Genomic DNA, 16,607 nt, shown 5'->3' with positions numbered 1-16,607 from the left:
CAGGCTTATACCTATTTTGAACGGTATTAGAAGCTTAGGATAAGGAACTTCCCATTATGGGAATTTTCTGTCCTCAACCAACCCATTTTGCAAATTTCCAGTAACTGGAATTAGAAACATGAACTAGTGACCTTATGTCTCATCAGGTATCCCACCTTTGTCAGATTTTCCACACCCAGCTTTTCTCTTGGGAGTGAAGTTTGGGCTTTGACACAAATGTCTGGAACTGAAAATAGTTTTGATTTCAACATGAAAGACAAATAAAACAACAGTGATTTTAGATAGAAAGACATATAGCTATCGAGCCCACACAATAAGATGATGTTTGGAGAATTTTAATCTGTTAACTCCAAATCAGCCTCATAAGCTTTCTCTGTGAAGTACACTTGTAGATGTCGGCACCCTGTTTTATATTCCTGTAGAATTTGCCTTTTTGCCAGATTTATTCCATTCGACGTTTAGTTGAAAATTACACTTATACATTAACTTACATAGTGCTGATATAGAATAATAACCTCGTTCCATATTCTCCTGGGATATTTCTTTAATAACAGTTGTAAAGAAGATAAAAATGCAAAAACAGATACACTTGCAAGTTTTTTTTTCTGCTTTGCATTGCTTTCAATACCTCTTATTTGTAGTAAAGAGATTAAAACAAAGACTTACTTCTTTTAACCACATAAGTTTAGGTGGCTGCATTTCTGGAGACATTACTCCACCTACATACTTTAGCACATGGTGTTTTGTTTGATTTATGCGGTCTACTTGATCAACTGCTCTGTGATCCATCCACATGATAACATTCCTGTTGTTTATGCCTGCATTATGTGAAGCAGAAAATCATCAAAACCACAGCATAACACAACTTTCAATAACATGATTCCCACAATATGTCAAGAAACAGAAGCTGCATTCCAAATATCACGACACATTGTCGAGTAGCAATTATTTTTTGGCAATGAAACTAACTTTCCAATCATTTCATCCCTGCCTTAGAAAAGCAAAGCCAAAACCATATTTTGAATAACATAGATGAATACAGCCACATCTATAATCGAGCAAAGCAAAACCAGGGAAACCTGCGCTTCGCATTTTTTGAGTTTTGTGAGGCAAAATTGGCAACAATATATGTTTAAAATGGAAATACCATATTATAAAATAGACTTTTGAAAGATAAAGTTTGATTCTGAATTTGTTCTTTAATAATCAGCCTGAAAACACAGATTAAACATGCACTTGCATGCATGCTACCTGTACACAAATAACAGTGTAGTTATTTTTATACACAGTAATAGCAAGTTTAACTTAACAATATTTTTCCGTAAACTTAAGGTCACTATATTTTGAAATCAGTAACATTTACAAAATAGTATTTGAGTAACAACCTATGTTACCTTTTTGATCCAATTAATCATATTGCATATGCTTTTTAAATGCCAGACTGGATAGGTGAATGTGCTGTGGAACATGGTGATAGATGGGTGGGGGAACATGTAAATAGGGTGCACAGGACTCGCCATTTTGATGTGCGAATCAATCGCGATTTCCTTCCCACCATTTCGTGCCCTTTCAAAAATGGCCTTCATACTCTAGTCTGCCTATCAGTGCCCAATATTCTAAATATTTCCTAATCAACTCATTCAGAGCTGTCATTGCGTACAGTAATTCTGGAGCATGTGGGACTTGAATCCAGGCCACACAGCTCAGAGATACAGACAGTGCAACTATATCACAAGATCTCTTGCCCAGTATTTTAAGGCATTGAGAGTGGAGGATGTCTTTAACTGCCAAAGTAATTTTATTTACTAACTACAAGAGTCCTATGTGAGATCTGTCTGATAATTTCTTACATCTTATTGGTGCTAAATTCGAATATCAGCTGCAAACTAATTCATGGAAAAATAAAAAAACTCAAAAAATTAGCAAGTCACTGATGTGAAAAGTAGAGATCATCATACCAATTCATTATTTCAGTAGAAATCTCTTGGAAATGGTGATTCTGATTGATGTAGTAAAGGAGTGCTCTAATTTCCTTTAATAACATGCTCCCCCAAGACAATAAAGGAAACACATAAATGACAAAGTTTACTAGTCACTCAGTCTCAACAAGGAACTGGGCTCAGAGCAGGAGTTGCTGCATTAAATCTTATTTAATGTTTGTGGCCTCTCAAATGGGAGGACAAGATCAATAAATTTATCTCCCAACAATACAGCCTCAACTGTTAAAAATGCCAAGCTAGTATTGAAAATTCCATCTCCCAACAACACCCACATATGTTCCTCCTTTCAGCAAGGTCACCATGACAAAGGTCCTAACAGTAGGTACAGGATTCTGGCAGTGTGGAGGAACAGCCGGTTCTTGAGTTCCACGTACATAGATCCCTCAAAGTTGCCACCCAAGTTGATAGGGCTGTAAAGAAGGCGTATGGTGTTTTGGCTTTCATGAGGAGGGGGATTGAGTTTAAGAGCAACAAGGTTTTGCTGCAGCTGTATAAAACCCTGGTTAGCCCACACTTGGAATATTGTGTCCAGTCTGGTTGCCTCATTATAGGAAAGATATAGATGTTTTATGGAGAGTGCAGAGGAGATTTACCAGGATGCTGCCTGGACTGGACAGCATGTCTTCTGAAGAGAGGTTGAATGAGCTAGAGCTTTTCACACTGGAGAGAAGAAAAAAGAGAGGCGACTTGATAGAGGTGTACAAGGTAATGAGAGGCATAGATAGAGCAGATAGCCAGAGACTTTTCCCCTGGGCAGAAATGGTTGTCATGGAGGGGTCATAATTTTAAGGTGATTGGAGGAAGGTATAGGGGGAGATGTCAGAGGTAGGTTCTTTACACAGAGTGTGGTGGGTGCGTGGAATGCACTGCCAGCGGTGGTAATAGAGGCAAAGACATTAGGGACATTTAAACGACTGCTGGACAAGCACATGGACGGCAGTAAATTGACGGGTGTGTAGTCTAAGTTGTAGGTAAATGCTCGGTTGGCCAAAGGGCCTGTACTGTGCTCTACTGGTCTACATTCTATTTCCTCAAATAGTTAACATCATGCCCTGGAGCAACAACGAAACAGCTGATATTTTTGGGCAACTGTCCTGGACAACTCTTTTTTTCGAATTGACCTCATATTAGTGCTTCCATCATCAGATTTTTTTTGTTAGGAAGAATGTAGTATAAGTTACTAATGGAATGTTATAAAAGGTTTATCCTGCAAAAGATTAACTACTGAAGATGAGGACTACCTCAGTCTCCCTTCACACACAGCATCCAGTCACATCTCATATATTTCTGCCATTGAAGAAGCTTCTTTGCTCCAATATGCTACACCTCAGCTAATGCAGTTAATACATTTAGTAAGTCTTCTTCACCACTCTGTCTACATGTGCTGACACCTTTGGGGATCTATTGACTTGTATACCAATGTCCCTTTGTTTGTCACTACTTCCTAGGAACTACCATTCATTGTGTAGATACTGCCCTTAATAGACCTCCAAAAATACATCACCTCGCACGTTTCAGGATTAAATTCCATCTGCTATTGCTCGGCCGAGTCTACCAGCTGACTGATATCAGACTGTATCCTGACACAATCCCCCCCAGGATCAACAATACCACTAATTTTCATAGTTAAAAATCACACAATACCAGGTTATAGTCCAACAGGTTTAATTGGAAGCACACTAGCTTTCAGAGCGACGCTCGTTCATCAGGTGAGAGTGGAGGGCTCAATCATAACACAGAATGTATAGCAAAAATTTGCTGTGTGATGTAACTGAAATTATACATTGAAAAATTGATTGTCTGTTAAGCCTTTCATCTGTTAGAATACAGTGATAGTTTCACTTCTTTCATGTGTAAATCACAAAACCTTTTTTTAAAAGTTGCATTCTCGGGTTAGCTGTTAACAATGGTGATAGCTAGACAATATGTTGATGGTGTTAGCCCCGTGTGTTCTCTGTCTATGACCTGATGTTTAGATTGATTCTAATCTAAAAAGTGAGATAACAGAGTTTTACATAAATTCATGCAGTTTTTGAGCTCAGAGTTCTACATGAATGTATGTAGTTTTTGAGCAAAGTGCAATGTAACTCTGCAAGTACAAATTCACCCCACAAAATATATGTGTGCATGTGGGTCTTTGTCTGTCTGTCTGGGGTGGGGGTTGTGAGTGTGAGAAAGTGTGTGTGTGTGTGTGTGTGTGTGTTTTCTTTTTGTAGGTGCCTCGACGGACTAAACACTTTCTCCACAGGGAGGCTGAAGATGTTCTTCTCAAGCCACTCTTAGAAAACTCTTACAGCCTTCACACAAAACCATTGGGTGGTCTTCAAACAACGCCAGCCTATCTTTTTAGGTGAGGGAAATACGATAGTTTAGCATCAATTAAACAAAGACAACTTTGCTAGCTGATGCATATGCACAAGACAAAAGACATTTGCATCCTCATGGATATGTGAAACACAAGAGCAGCAGGGAACCCAAATTTCTAATTTAGTTCCAATTTCTAATTCTTCTACTTTGAGAAGAAGCATAAAAGCCTTACTTATAAATCACAAGTGAGGAAATTCTAGCTGACGAGTGATGCACAATGCAACACCAGCTGTGGTCAGTAGTTTGCCACCATGACATGTGGTTTCAGAAGCTCCAAGCAGATGCCAGCCCTGCTTCATCCCACATTACTGGCAAGGGATAATTTCATGTGTGACAGATTTCCCCTTTCCAGAATTAGCATCTTGAGCCATTAAAAGAAATGCAGATGATTGCATCTGACCTAAACAAAACCCATCATCTCTCACAGAGGAAAAGATTTCCATCAAACAAACCAGATATTAGAAACATAAACCTTAATTCTCCCAGGCAGACCCCAGACCATTTCATTTCAAGTGCATACACCTGACTGGACAAGAATGTGCCTACATTAATGGATTCCGATCATTCAAATTGGTTTGACAAGTTCTGGGCACATGCCTTGCAGAAATAACAGCACAAATCCTCCTGCTCCTACCTGCCCACAGCAGCAGTAATAACCAGCATCAAAAATCAGCAGTCGGAAATCCTCAAGGTAAAACATGGTGTTGAATAATTGTAAAAAAACAGATATTACCTGTTCATGGCTTCACCATCTTATGCCTACTTCTTTTCAGATCTTCTGCCAATGAACAATGTCTAAGCCAATTATCCTGCACTTAGCTGCAATTCAGTATCAATGCAATGTACTAACAACAAAATGAGGGAACATCTGTCATTATGGCCCTCAGGCCACCAACATAAATAAACCAGGCTTATAACTGTATTAGGTTTAAATATTTTGCCCTCGGGAGAAAGTTTAACTGTTGGGCGAAGTTCACAGCACAGAATCAGATAAGTTAATCTAATAAGGCAGGTGAAATCAGGGCATGGTTAGGAACATGAGTCTGGGATATAATAGCAATTACAGAAACATGGCTCAAGAATGGGCAGGACTGGCAGCTTAATCCTGGCAACTGACAGGATACAAATGCTACATGAAGGATAGAAAGGGAAGCAAGAGAGGAAGGGGAGTGGCTTTCTTCATAAGGGATAGCATTACAGCGATGCTGTGGGAGGATATTCCTGGAAAGACATTCAGGGAAGTTACTTGGGTGGAACTGAGAAATAAGAAAGGGATGATCTCCTTATTGGGATTGTACTAAAGACCTCCTAATAGTCAGAGGGAAATTGAGAAACAAACTCGTAAGGAGATCTCAGCTATCTAAGAATAATACGGCGGTTATGATAGGGGATTTTAACTTTTCAAACATACACTGGGACTTCCATAGTGTTAAGGGATTAAATGGAGAGTAATTTGTTAAGTGTATCCAAGAAAATTTTCCGATTTAATACGTGGTTGTATCTACAAGAGAAGGTGCAAAGTATGACCTTCTATTGGGAAATAAGGCAGGGCAGATGACTGAGGTGTCAGTGTGGGAGCACTTTGTGGCAAGCGACCATAATTTTATTAGATTTAAAATACTAATGGAAAAGAATAGAACAGATCTAAAAGATGAAGTTCTAAATTGGAGAAAGGCCAATTTTGACAGTATTAGGCAAGACCTTTCAAAAGCTGATTGGGGGCAGATGTTTGCAGGTAAAGGGACGAATGGAAAATGGGAAGCCTTCAGAAATTAGATAACGAGAATCCAGAGAAAGTATATTCCTGTTAGGGTGAAAGGAAAGGCTGGTAGGTATAGGGAATGCTGGATGACTAAAGAAATTGAGGGTTTCGTTAAGAAAAAGAAGGAAGCATATTAAGGGGATATAGACAGGCTAGATCAAGTGAATCCTTAGAAGAATATAAAAGCAGCAGGAGTATACTTAAGAGGGAAATCAGGAGGGCAAAAAGGGGACACGAGATAGCTTTGACAAATAGAATTAAGGAGAATCCAAAGGGTTTTTACAAATACATTAAGGACAAAAGGGCAACTGGGGAGAGAATAGGGCCCCTCTAAGATCATCAATGCGGCTTTTGTGTGGAGCCACAGAAAACGAGGGAGATACTAAACAAGTATTTTGCATCAGTATTTACTGTGGAAAAGGATATGGAAGATATAGACTGTAGGAAAATAGATGGTGACACCTTGCAAAATGTCCATGTTACAGAGGAGGAAGTGCTGAATGTCTTGGAACGCATAAAGGGGATCAGGTGTACCCAAGAACTCTGTGGGAAGCTAGAGAAGTGATTGCTGGGCCTCTTGCTGAGATATTTGTATCATCAATAGTCACAGGGGAAGTATCGGAAGACTGAGGTTGGCTAACGTGGTGCCACTGTTTAAGAAAGGTGGTAAGGACAACCCAGGGAACTATAGACCAGTGAGCCTGTCCTCGGTGGTGGGCAAGTTATTGGAGGGAATCCTGAGGGACAGGGTGTACATGTATTTGGAACGGCAAGGACTGGATAGTCAACATGGCTTTGTCCGTGAGAAATCATGTTTCACAAACTTGATTGAATTTTTTGAAGAAGTAACAAAGAGGATTGATGAGGGCAGAGTGGTAGATGTGATCTATATGGACTTCAGTAAGGCGTTTGACAAGGTTCCCCATCGGAGACTGATTAGCAAGGTTAGATCTCACGGAATACAGGGAAAACTAGCCATTTGGATATAGAACTGGCTCAAAGGTAGAAGACAGAGGGTGGTGGTGTTTTTCAGACTAGAGGCCTGTGACCAGTGGAGTGCCACAAGGATCAGTGCTGGGTCCTCCACTTTTTGTCATTTACTTAAATGATTTAGGTGTGAGCATAAGAGGTACAGTTAGTAAGTTTGCATATGATACCAAAACTGGAGGTGTAGTGGACAGCGAAGAGAGATACCTCAGATTGCAACAGGATCTTGATCAGATAGGCCACTGGGCCGGGAAGTGGCAGATGGAGTTTAACTCAGATAAATGTGAGGCGCTGTATTTTGGGAAAGCAAATCTTAGCAGGACTTATACACTTAATGGTAAGGTCCTAAGGAATGTTGCTGAACAAAGAGACCTTGGAGTGCAGGTTCATAGCTCCTTGAAAATGGAGTCGCAGATCGATAGGATAGTGAAGAAGGCATTTGGTATGCTTTCCTTTATTGGTCAGAGTATTGAGTACAGGAGTTGGGAGGTCATGTTGCGGCTGTACAGGACATTGGCTAGGCCACTGTTGGAATACTGCGTGCAATTCTGGTCACCTTCCTATCGGAAAGATGTTGTGAAACTTGAAAGGGTTCAGAAAAGATTTACAAGGATGTTGCCAGGGTTGGAGGATTTGAGCTATGGGGAGAGGTTGAATAGCTATGGCTGTTTTCCCTGGACTGTCGAAGGCTAAGGGGTGACCTTATAGAGGTTGACAAAATTATGAGGGGCATGGATAGGGTAAATAGGCAAAGTCTTTTTCCTGGGGTCAGGGTGTCCAGAACTAGAGGTTTAGGGTGAGAGGGGAAAGAAACAAAAGAGACCTAAGGGGCAACCTTTTCACACAGAGGCTGGTATGTGTATGGAATGAGCTGCCAGAGGAAGTGGTGGAGGATGGTACAATTGCAACATTTCAGAGGCATTTGGATGGGTATATGAATAGGAAGGGTTTGGGGGGATATGGGCCGGGTGCTGGCAGATGTGACTAGATTGGGTTAGGGATATCTGGTCGGCATGGACGGCTTGGACCGAAGGGTCTGTTTCCATACTGTCCATCTCTATGACTCTATGACTCCAGCAATGAAAATCTGAAAATTCTCCAGCTGGGAAGCAAAGGACAAACAAATCCCATACTGCCAGCTAAGCCTGTTTTCCTGCTAGACTAGAAGCTTTGACTACGTAAATGAATGTACAAAATAGAACAGGAAAAACCTGTCTCTTCCTGACATTGCAAGACTTATAGCATCAGCACCTTTATCTCCTTCCCTTAACAATTGGTGGAAATTCCCATTTTCAGCTGAGTGTTTTGTGGAGTGAGGGTCAGGGTGCCCAGTCCCATGAAGTTTTCTACTCTTCACCTTATTAGTTATGCAAGCAGACTCTCTGGCATCTTTCTCATGTGATCACTTGACAAAAGAGGCAAAAGTGCTTATCATTAATGAGACTTTATAGGTTAAGCCACTGTTGCCATATTTATAACACATTTGCATACCATTTCATGGGGAGTGAATATTTGGCAGAATGACACAAAGACAAGTGGCAGAACAGGTAGTATTGAGGGAGCAAGGAGGCAGCAGCAGGACTGGGGCAGGCTAGGAGATGGGTAAGCAGTAACAAGTGGAATACAACATGGAAAACTGTGCATGGTTATGCATTTTGGTAGCAAGAATAGAGTCGTAGACTATTGTCTAAATTGGGAGGGGCTTCAGAAATCTGATGCACAAAGGGATTTGGGAGTCATACTTCAGGATTTTCTTAAAGTTAACATGCAGGGTCAGGTTGGAGGTTCGGAAAGTAAATGAAATGGCAGCATTCATTTCAAGAGGGTTAGAGTACAACAGCTCTATATATTGTATACGGCTCTGGTCAGACTACATTTGGAATATTGTGAGCAGTTTTAGGCCTCATATCTAAAGAAGGTTATGCTGGCCTTAGAGCGGGTTCAAAGAAAGTTTACAAGAATGATCCCAGGGATGAAGGGCTTTCCATATGAGGACTGGTTGATGATTTTGGGTCTGTACTCAATGGAGTTGAGAAGGATGAGGTGGAGATTTGATTGAAACTTACAGAATACAAAGAGGCCTAAGTAGAGTGGATGTGGAGAAGATATTTCTATTAATAGGAGAGCCTAGCATCCTTGGCATAGCCTAAGTGAAGGGGCAAACTTGACAACTGAGATGAGGAGGAATTTCAGACACATGGTGGTTAATCTATGGAATTCATTGTCACAGAAGGCTGTGGTGTCCAAGTCATTGACTGTATTTATGCCAGAGATAGATAGATTCTTGATTAGCAAGGGGATCAAGATTTATGGGGAGAAGGCAGGAGAATGGGGTTGAGAAACAGACAGCCCTGATCAAATGGTGGAGCAAAACTGATGGGCTGAATGGCCTAATTCCGCTCTTATATCTTATGGCCTTATAGTCAGATGGAACCAGATCCAGAGAGGATTCATGAAGCACAGAAGGGGCATCTTCTACTTTGATTTATATATAAATGAGAATGCTCACATGTTGGAGATGGAACTTCATCTACAATTAACAAACCCAAAAACATGGAATCCACAAATAATTTTATATTTCAAGGAGACACTTTTGGCAGAGTTGGAAATTGAAAGTAAGGATGCAGCACCAACACTGAGGACTCTCTTCAAATAAAGTAAAATACTGCAGATCTGACAGTGTCTCTGCGGAGAAAAACACAGCAAAAGGTTTGATTTGAGAGAGTGAGGTGAATGAGTATGTGTAAATGTACAAGAGAGAGAGACAAACAGACAGAAAGAGTAAGAGAGAAGCACCATGTGCTTGATATCGTTACTTTTCTCAGGATTAGCAGTTAATAAAATTGCTCTTCATTTCATAAAGAAAACCTTGTCATTGGTCCCTCCTGGTTTTTGATGAAAATATTTCAACTGGGGAAAGATATCGACACTAAAATAGTCTAAATTTTCGTTGCGCCAACTGGGCAGGTTGAAGAGAGGAATGCTGAGTCCCCCTTCCTCGCCTGCTCATTATACTGTTAACAAAGGCATCTTTCCAGAGACTCAGTGTGGTTTCTGGTCATTCAGGGAAACTACAGATGTGATCCTAGTTGCACCCTAAATTCATAAAACATGTACATAACAACGCAAAGAGTTCTTCATGACTGTTATTGACCTGTTAATGGCCTTTGACTCTATCAGCCATCAAGCTCTCCACAGGCTTGGATGTCCAGCAAAATTTGTTACTATCCTGTGACTCCTGCCTAACAGTTTGAGAGCAATAATGCACTGCATTGGGTTGGAGACCAAGTTGTGGCCAAAGTCTACAATGGGCAATTAAGGTCTGTGCACCTAGCAATGAAGTTCCAAACATCATCAAACAGAAAAGTGGATAAATTTTAGGGATAAAGTTTGTTCCAAAAATATGTTGTTGTCGAACAAAATGCCATGACACAATAAAAAAAAGTTGCATATTTGAAGAATGAATAAACCAGAAAAATAACCACCTTACAAATACTGAAAGAGAGAGAATTGTATATGTCATACTTTTAATCATCTATTAAAATTTCTGAAGATATATGTACCTTGTTCTTCCATCCCAAAACCTATATTTTGACAAATTTGGAGTATTATTTTGCTGCAATACATATATCATTTCTCTTTACATTGTTTTTAGTGTTGGTAATTGAACTTCATCTTCTATTTTCCAGTAACGTTTTTTGTTGTGACCTGCAAAGTAGGACAGATGGGACCTGCACTCTCATATTACTGAATTTTTGCAATTCTTAATATCTTCCCTCTGCTTTCTTGTTGTTTTCCTGATTTTTCTGGGTGTTTGTGGCATTTGTGTAACTATTTTCTTGAGCTTTATATTTAATTCATGTTATGAATGGTTGTTTGACAATACAAATGACACTTTTGATCCTTATTTAATCTTATATTGTACTACATAATACCTCTCACTTTTGGTGAAAATGGCCATAAAGCTTTCCTTTATTTCAGAATGCTAGTCAAAATCTTGACTTCATTATTCCTTGAAGGAATGAGGTATTTACTGTCTTAAATATCCTTTTGCATAGATTCCATTTACTAACTAGATGACCACGTTAAATTATTTTATATAATATTATAACACATGATATTGTCATGTCTGATTATGCCTGTGCACAACTATTGATACTAGTGAAATTATTATTACAACAGTTTAAAAATGCTTTCACCATGAAATAATTAATGCATAAAAATACACATATATATATTTGTGATAGGAATGTGTGAAGCCTTACCTTCTGCATTAACTGCTACAGGCTCAAATCTTTCATCAAGTACAACAAGAGAACAGGTAGCATCAAAGCCAATTCCTCGGAGATAGCATAGATTAGCTACTTGAGCTATTCTCTATATGATAAAGGAAAGATATGACAGAATAAAATTAGTTGTTCACTTTTATCTTATAACCTTCATTTTTCCATAAACACTGATCAGCTGTTTCCTTTGGTTCCCACCAGCTCTTCATTTGACCTTTCAAGTTTCAGAGTTGGGGAGAAACCATTCACAATGTAAAACTTCTTTACTTGTAATGTTTTCCTCCCTTTTCCTTCATAATTTCTCTTCTTCGTGTATTTGGTAAACCTGGCAGGGCTTTTCAAGACCAAAATAAAGCAAAGAACTGTGGATGCTGGAAACCTGAAACAAAAACAGAAATTGCTGGAGAAATTCAGCAGGTCTGGCAGCATCTATGGAGAGAAAACAGAGTTAACATTTCAAGTCCAGTGACCCTCCTTCAGAAGAAATGCCCGAAGAAAGGTCACTGGACTTGAAATGTTAATTCTGCTTTATCTCCTCAGATGCTGCTAGAGTTTCTCCAGCAATTTCTGTTTGTGCCCAAGAGACAAAACTGAATTAGAAAGGAGTTAACAGCTATATTTTAATTAAGGAATAGGGGGAGCACCTGACTGGGTGTATATATAAATATCGGGAACAAGTGGCATTGGAGATGGCAGCATGTGAATAGAAATAAAACTGTGACTGGAAAAGTATTTTTGTAGACACTGTATAGCCAGTATTTAACCTCTGCTATTTAACATTAACAGAGGTTTGCTTCAGAAAGATTAGATTAGATTAGATTCCCTACAGTGTGAAAACAGGCCCTTCGGCCCAACAAGTCCAAACCGACCTTCTGAAGAGTAACCCACCCAGACCCATTTCCCTTTGACTAGTGCACCTAACAATATGGGCAATTTAGCATGGCTCATTCACCTGACCTGCACATCTTTGGACTGTGGGAGGAAACCGGAGCACCCAGAGGAAACCCATGAGGACACTGGGAGAATGTGCAAACTCCACACAGACAGTCACCCAACGCTGGAATCAAACCTGGGACCCTCGTGCTGCGAGGCTGCAGTGTTAACCACTGAGCCACCGTGCAGCCAAAATTACTGAAACTAAAAATAATTTGAATGCACTATATGCAGGCAGAAAGGTTTTCACAAATGTGGCAGTCTCAAAAAGAATTCAGCAAGACTTAAGACATAAAATATAGCCATTGAAAACCAGTTTCAACTATAAATTAGGTATTCTAATTTATAAAAGAAAGCAGTTTAAATAGTGGAGAGGCCTCAGAAATGTTATTGGTGAAGGCAGAAAAACAATAATTGTACAGCATGAGGACCAGACTTTCAGATTGTTGGATATGGAATACCGATTTGCAGATTCTAGAGGAGTTATAGAAAGTAACAAGAAACCAGGTACCTCCGATTACAATATGTTGCAGAACTATGAGGATCAGACTGTCACAATCGACAACTTGTAGAAGGAAAATAGATCAGCCCTGATGATCAAATGAGGCCATCAACTCCTAAAGACAATGACCAAATATTTTTATGGTCTCTGTAACTATTACAACTAGACAAGTCAGATTCCACAGTGAAATCTGGCTTGGTAGATACTATTCAGCTTTTAAAAGATTAATGTGGAAGTCTTTCACTGAAATATAGGCAGATGGGCTGTAGATTTTAATAATAAAATGAATTTATTACACAAAGGAAATAAAAATATAACAAACCACACCAAGCTCTCTGAATATAACATAGCTGGAAATATTTCAAAAGACACAGCAAAGTAAAATCCCATCAACTCTCCAATACCATCACTTAAAATCTAGAAAACCTTTCTTACGCTATTAAATTTGCTGCATCTTCTCAATTTCTGTCCTGTGAGCTAAGAATCCTTCCTCTTGAATATTCAAGGAACTGAGATTTTAGTTATTCTCTGGTCTGAATAATTTGCAGAGTTCTAACCAGTACTCCTGATGGGAAACTTTCTCAAACTACAACCATTACACTGGGGCAACTTAATACTTTAACTGCTCTGAACAATCTCTTTTTCTGGAGAGACTATACTTGCACCTGATTTTGGTCAGGTCTCCTTTGAACAGAATTGAAAAGCATTTGAACTAATTTCTTTAAAAACTGCTCATCCTAAATTCTGCTAAGCTGATGGCTTAATGTGTTTCCTCTCCAGTCATAACTCCCACAGCATAAGAAAAATTCCATTAAACTCTAGAAGACATGTATTGGATTAAAATCATGGTTCCAGAAAGATTAACCTATTTAACTCCTTCACACAAAATGAACCAAGCCCCATATGTCATTTGTTAAAAGTCCAAATTCTTTAAGAATGTTTTTAACATATAAAAATCATACATCTTTCATCACAGGGTACTATAATCAAATATTTATCAGAAGGGGCTAGTCATTGGAGATATTATAATTAACACAGGGAAGGCAACGAGAAAATATAACTGGTTGAATATACAAGACGAAAGACAGCAGGTTAAGCCATGGATTGGGAGCGGGAAGTACAAAAATGCATTTTAAAAAGCTGGTTAAAATCAAATCATGATACTGAGAGCAAACTGTTGAAAGGAATCCTATTAATAGGAAAGGAACATCATTCCAAAAGCAGAGAGAAGGCAAAAAAGAGGAATATAGTACAGACCAGGAATTCCAGCAGAAGCACATCTGACTGGGAAGTCTGAGTGGCTATAAATTAAACAGAAGGCAAAATCATAAATAAAAATTAATGAACAGCAAGAATTGTAAGGCTGGAGAGAATCTGGTGTGTACACAAAGCTGCCAGATCAAGAAAGGCCAGTCCTATCTCATAGCTGAGGGGAAAGAACCCTCAGTAAAGGGCTTAAAAGGCTACAGAGATGCTTGTGGCACAAGATATAATGGTAGATTCACCTTGTGCATGAAAAGCAATTTTGAAGATTTTCTTCGCATTGTTTGCAACAAACACTTGGGAATGTACATCAACTAATATTAAAGCAATGCTGGGGGAGATCAGCTCAAAAGGATAGTGCTTCTTTACCATTCAAACGTAAGGGGACACCCTGGAATTAATGTAAATATGGCCTATATGTTGCCTTCAGAATTTGGTACTTCTAAGTAAAGTCTGCCTTATTAAAACTGACACAACACCAGTTTATAGTCCAACAGGTTTATTTGAAAGTACAAACTTTCTGAACTTTGTCCACCCTAATCCAACACCAGCACCTTCACATCATTATTAAAACTGGACTATCTCTAGTTGAAAGGAAACACTGCTATGTTTTATTGGTACTATGTGGATGAGCTTTCCGGTGTCTTTATACGATACTCTGATAATTATTTGAAAACATTGTCATAAATGGATTTAAAACATAATTCAAAACCATCTTCTTAGACATCACCAGATCAATCTGATCACATAACAGGGTGACATGCAAAAATCTCAAAAAATTGCTACTTATCAAATTATTCCCAGTGGCAAACTTGATCTTTGCTTGTCTCGTACCCCCACCACCCCAACCCCCATCCTCACCCCTAAAAGTACCAAGCAGATCAAAAATGCCACAGAATTTTCATACGTTGGCACTTGATGTACTCTCCAATTCAGACACACAGTCACTTATAAAGACAATTAGGTTTTTGACAATCCAAAGGGGACTTATTTTTGCTCAATATCCAATTAAAATAAGGGCCTGAGTCCAAGATGATAGCAGAAAATATTTGCTTTACATGTAAGTTACTGAAATAATAATAAGCCACTGTATGAAATTTTGTATTTACTGCAGCTGCCAGTCTACCCTTGGATCTCTTAGAGTAAACAGCTTATTCTTAGTCATAGATTATATTTCAGGCTGTTGAAAAACAGTAAAATATAATGTAGAAGAATATAAGGTAGTTACAGAAAATTATTAAACTAAATGACTGTGTCTGCAGCAGTTGGCTTTTCCTTTTCCAACCACAACAGTGATATTTGCCAATGGCTCATCATCCAGTCCATCTAGAACAAATATAATAATGACTCCAATCTTATGCCAGGAAATATTGGTTTTATGGGGAAAACCTTTTGCCAATTATTCACTAAGAGCATGATAGAAATGCTGCATTAGTAATCACAGTTCTCATGCCAAATGGCATAACGACTATGGTTATTGTTGCAATATTTTCATTATTTTTTTATAAATGCAGTGAGAGTTGACAGAAAAATACAATGTTACATTTCAGTGGCTTAAACTGTAGTTCTTTGTATTTGACATAAGTGCCAGTAGCAGACAAGGTACAGGATTCATATGTTACAGAAATACAGTCTGGTCTGAGAATAGTTGTTTTGTTCAATATAGTCACACAAATCATCCTATATTATACCTTTGAAACAGTACAGCACGCTTCCCATATATCAGTAGAAGATTGCTCATAGTAGTCAGGCTGTGGCTTCCAAATTTGGATTGGTTGTTCAGCCTGAACTAGCACTTTGCCATGGTGGTCTACAAGTGCTGCTCGTACACTTGCAGTTCCCACATCGATCCCCATGAAGTATTTCATGTTGGGACAGTCTGTAAATTAAAGAAAGGACATTTTATTATGAACTGTCCAATGTAGTGTTCCATCCATGAAATTCACCAATCAAACAAAGGAGATCTTACAGCTCAATCTGTAAGAAAGTAATAAAGAGATGACACAGCAATTCTCTCATTTTCTTGTTACTTTTGATTTATGACTGATCAAAAGGTATTCTGAAGGTCTATATGATGTGCCTTACTTTACAGCAAAATGTCACTTAACATTATTTTAGATTAGATTACTTACAGTGTGGAAACAGGCCCTTCGGCCCAACAAGTCCACACTGACCCACCGAAGCGCAACCCACCCCTACCCCAACATTTACCCCTTACCTAACACTACAGGCAATTTAGCATGGCCAATTCACCTGGCCCGCACATCTTTGGACTGTGGGAGGAAACCGGAGCACCCGGAGGAAACCCACGCAGACACGGGGAGAACGTGCAAACTCCACACAGTCAGTCGCCTGAGTTGGGAATTGAACCCGGGTCTCAGGCGCTGTGAGACAGCAGTGCTAACCACTATGCCACCGTGCCGCCCACAAATGTTTCATTTTAATGTTTCATGTGAACTATTCATGATGTTCAATCGAATAACAGAAACAAATGAATTGAAACGAAT

General features: G+C 39.1%; 1 protein-coding gene across 4 annotated transcripts in view; it reads right to left on the bottom strand.

The window, feature by feature from the left end:
- Positions 1-16,607, bottom strand: part of fggy (FGGY carbohydrate kinase domain containing) — a 352,865-nt gene that overhangs the window by 285,547 nt on the left and 50,711 nt on the right. For all 4 annotated transcript variants that reach the window (XM_060829806.1, XM_060829809.1, XM_060829807.1 and 1 more), the window contains exons 2-4: positions 15,792-15,979; positions 11,382-11,493; positions 667-818 (exon numbers count right to left, since the gene is read on the bottom strand). In XM_060829806.1, the coding sequence (XP_060685789.1) occupies positions 667-818; positions 11,382-11,493; positions 15,792-15,968 (441 nt within the window). In that variant the 5' untranslated portion in view covers positions 15,969-15,979. The remainder of the gene's footprint in view (positions 1-666; positions 819-11,381; positions 11,494-15,791; positions 15,980-16,607) is intronic.

The sequence above is a fragment of the Hemiscyllium ocellatum genome, chromosome 9 (genome assembly GCF_020745735.1).
Source record: "Hemiscyllium ocellatum isolate sHemOce1 chromosome 9, sHemOce1.pat.X.cur, whole genome shotgun sequence".
Lineage (NCBI taxonomy): Eukaryota > Metazoa > Chordata > Chondrichthyes > Orectolobiformes > Hemiscylliidae > Hemiscyllium > Hemiscyllium ocellatum.
The sequence above is the reverse complement of the archived record's forward strand: the minus strand, read 5'-3'. Positions and strand labels throughout refer to the sequence as shown.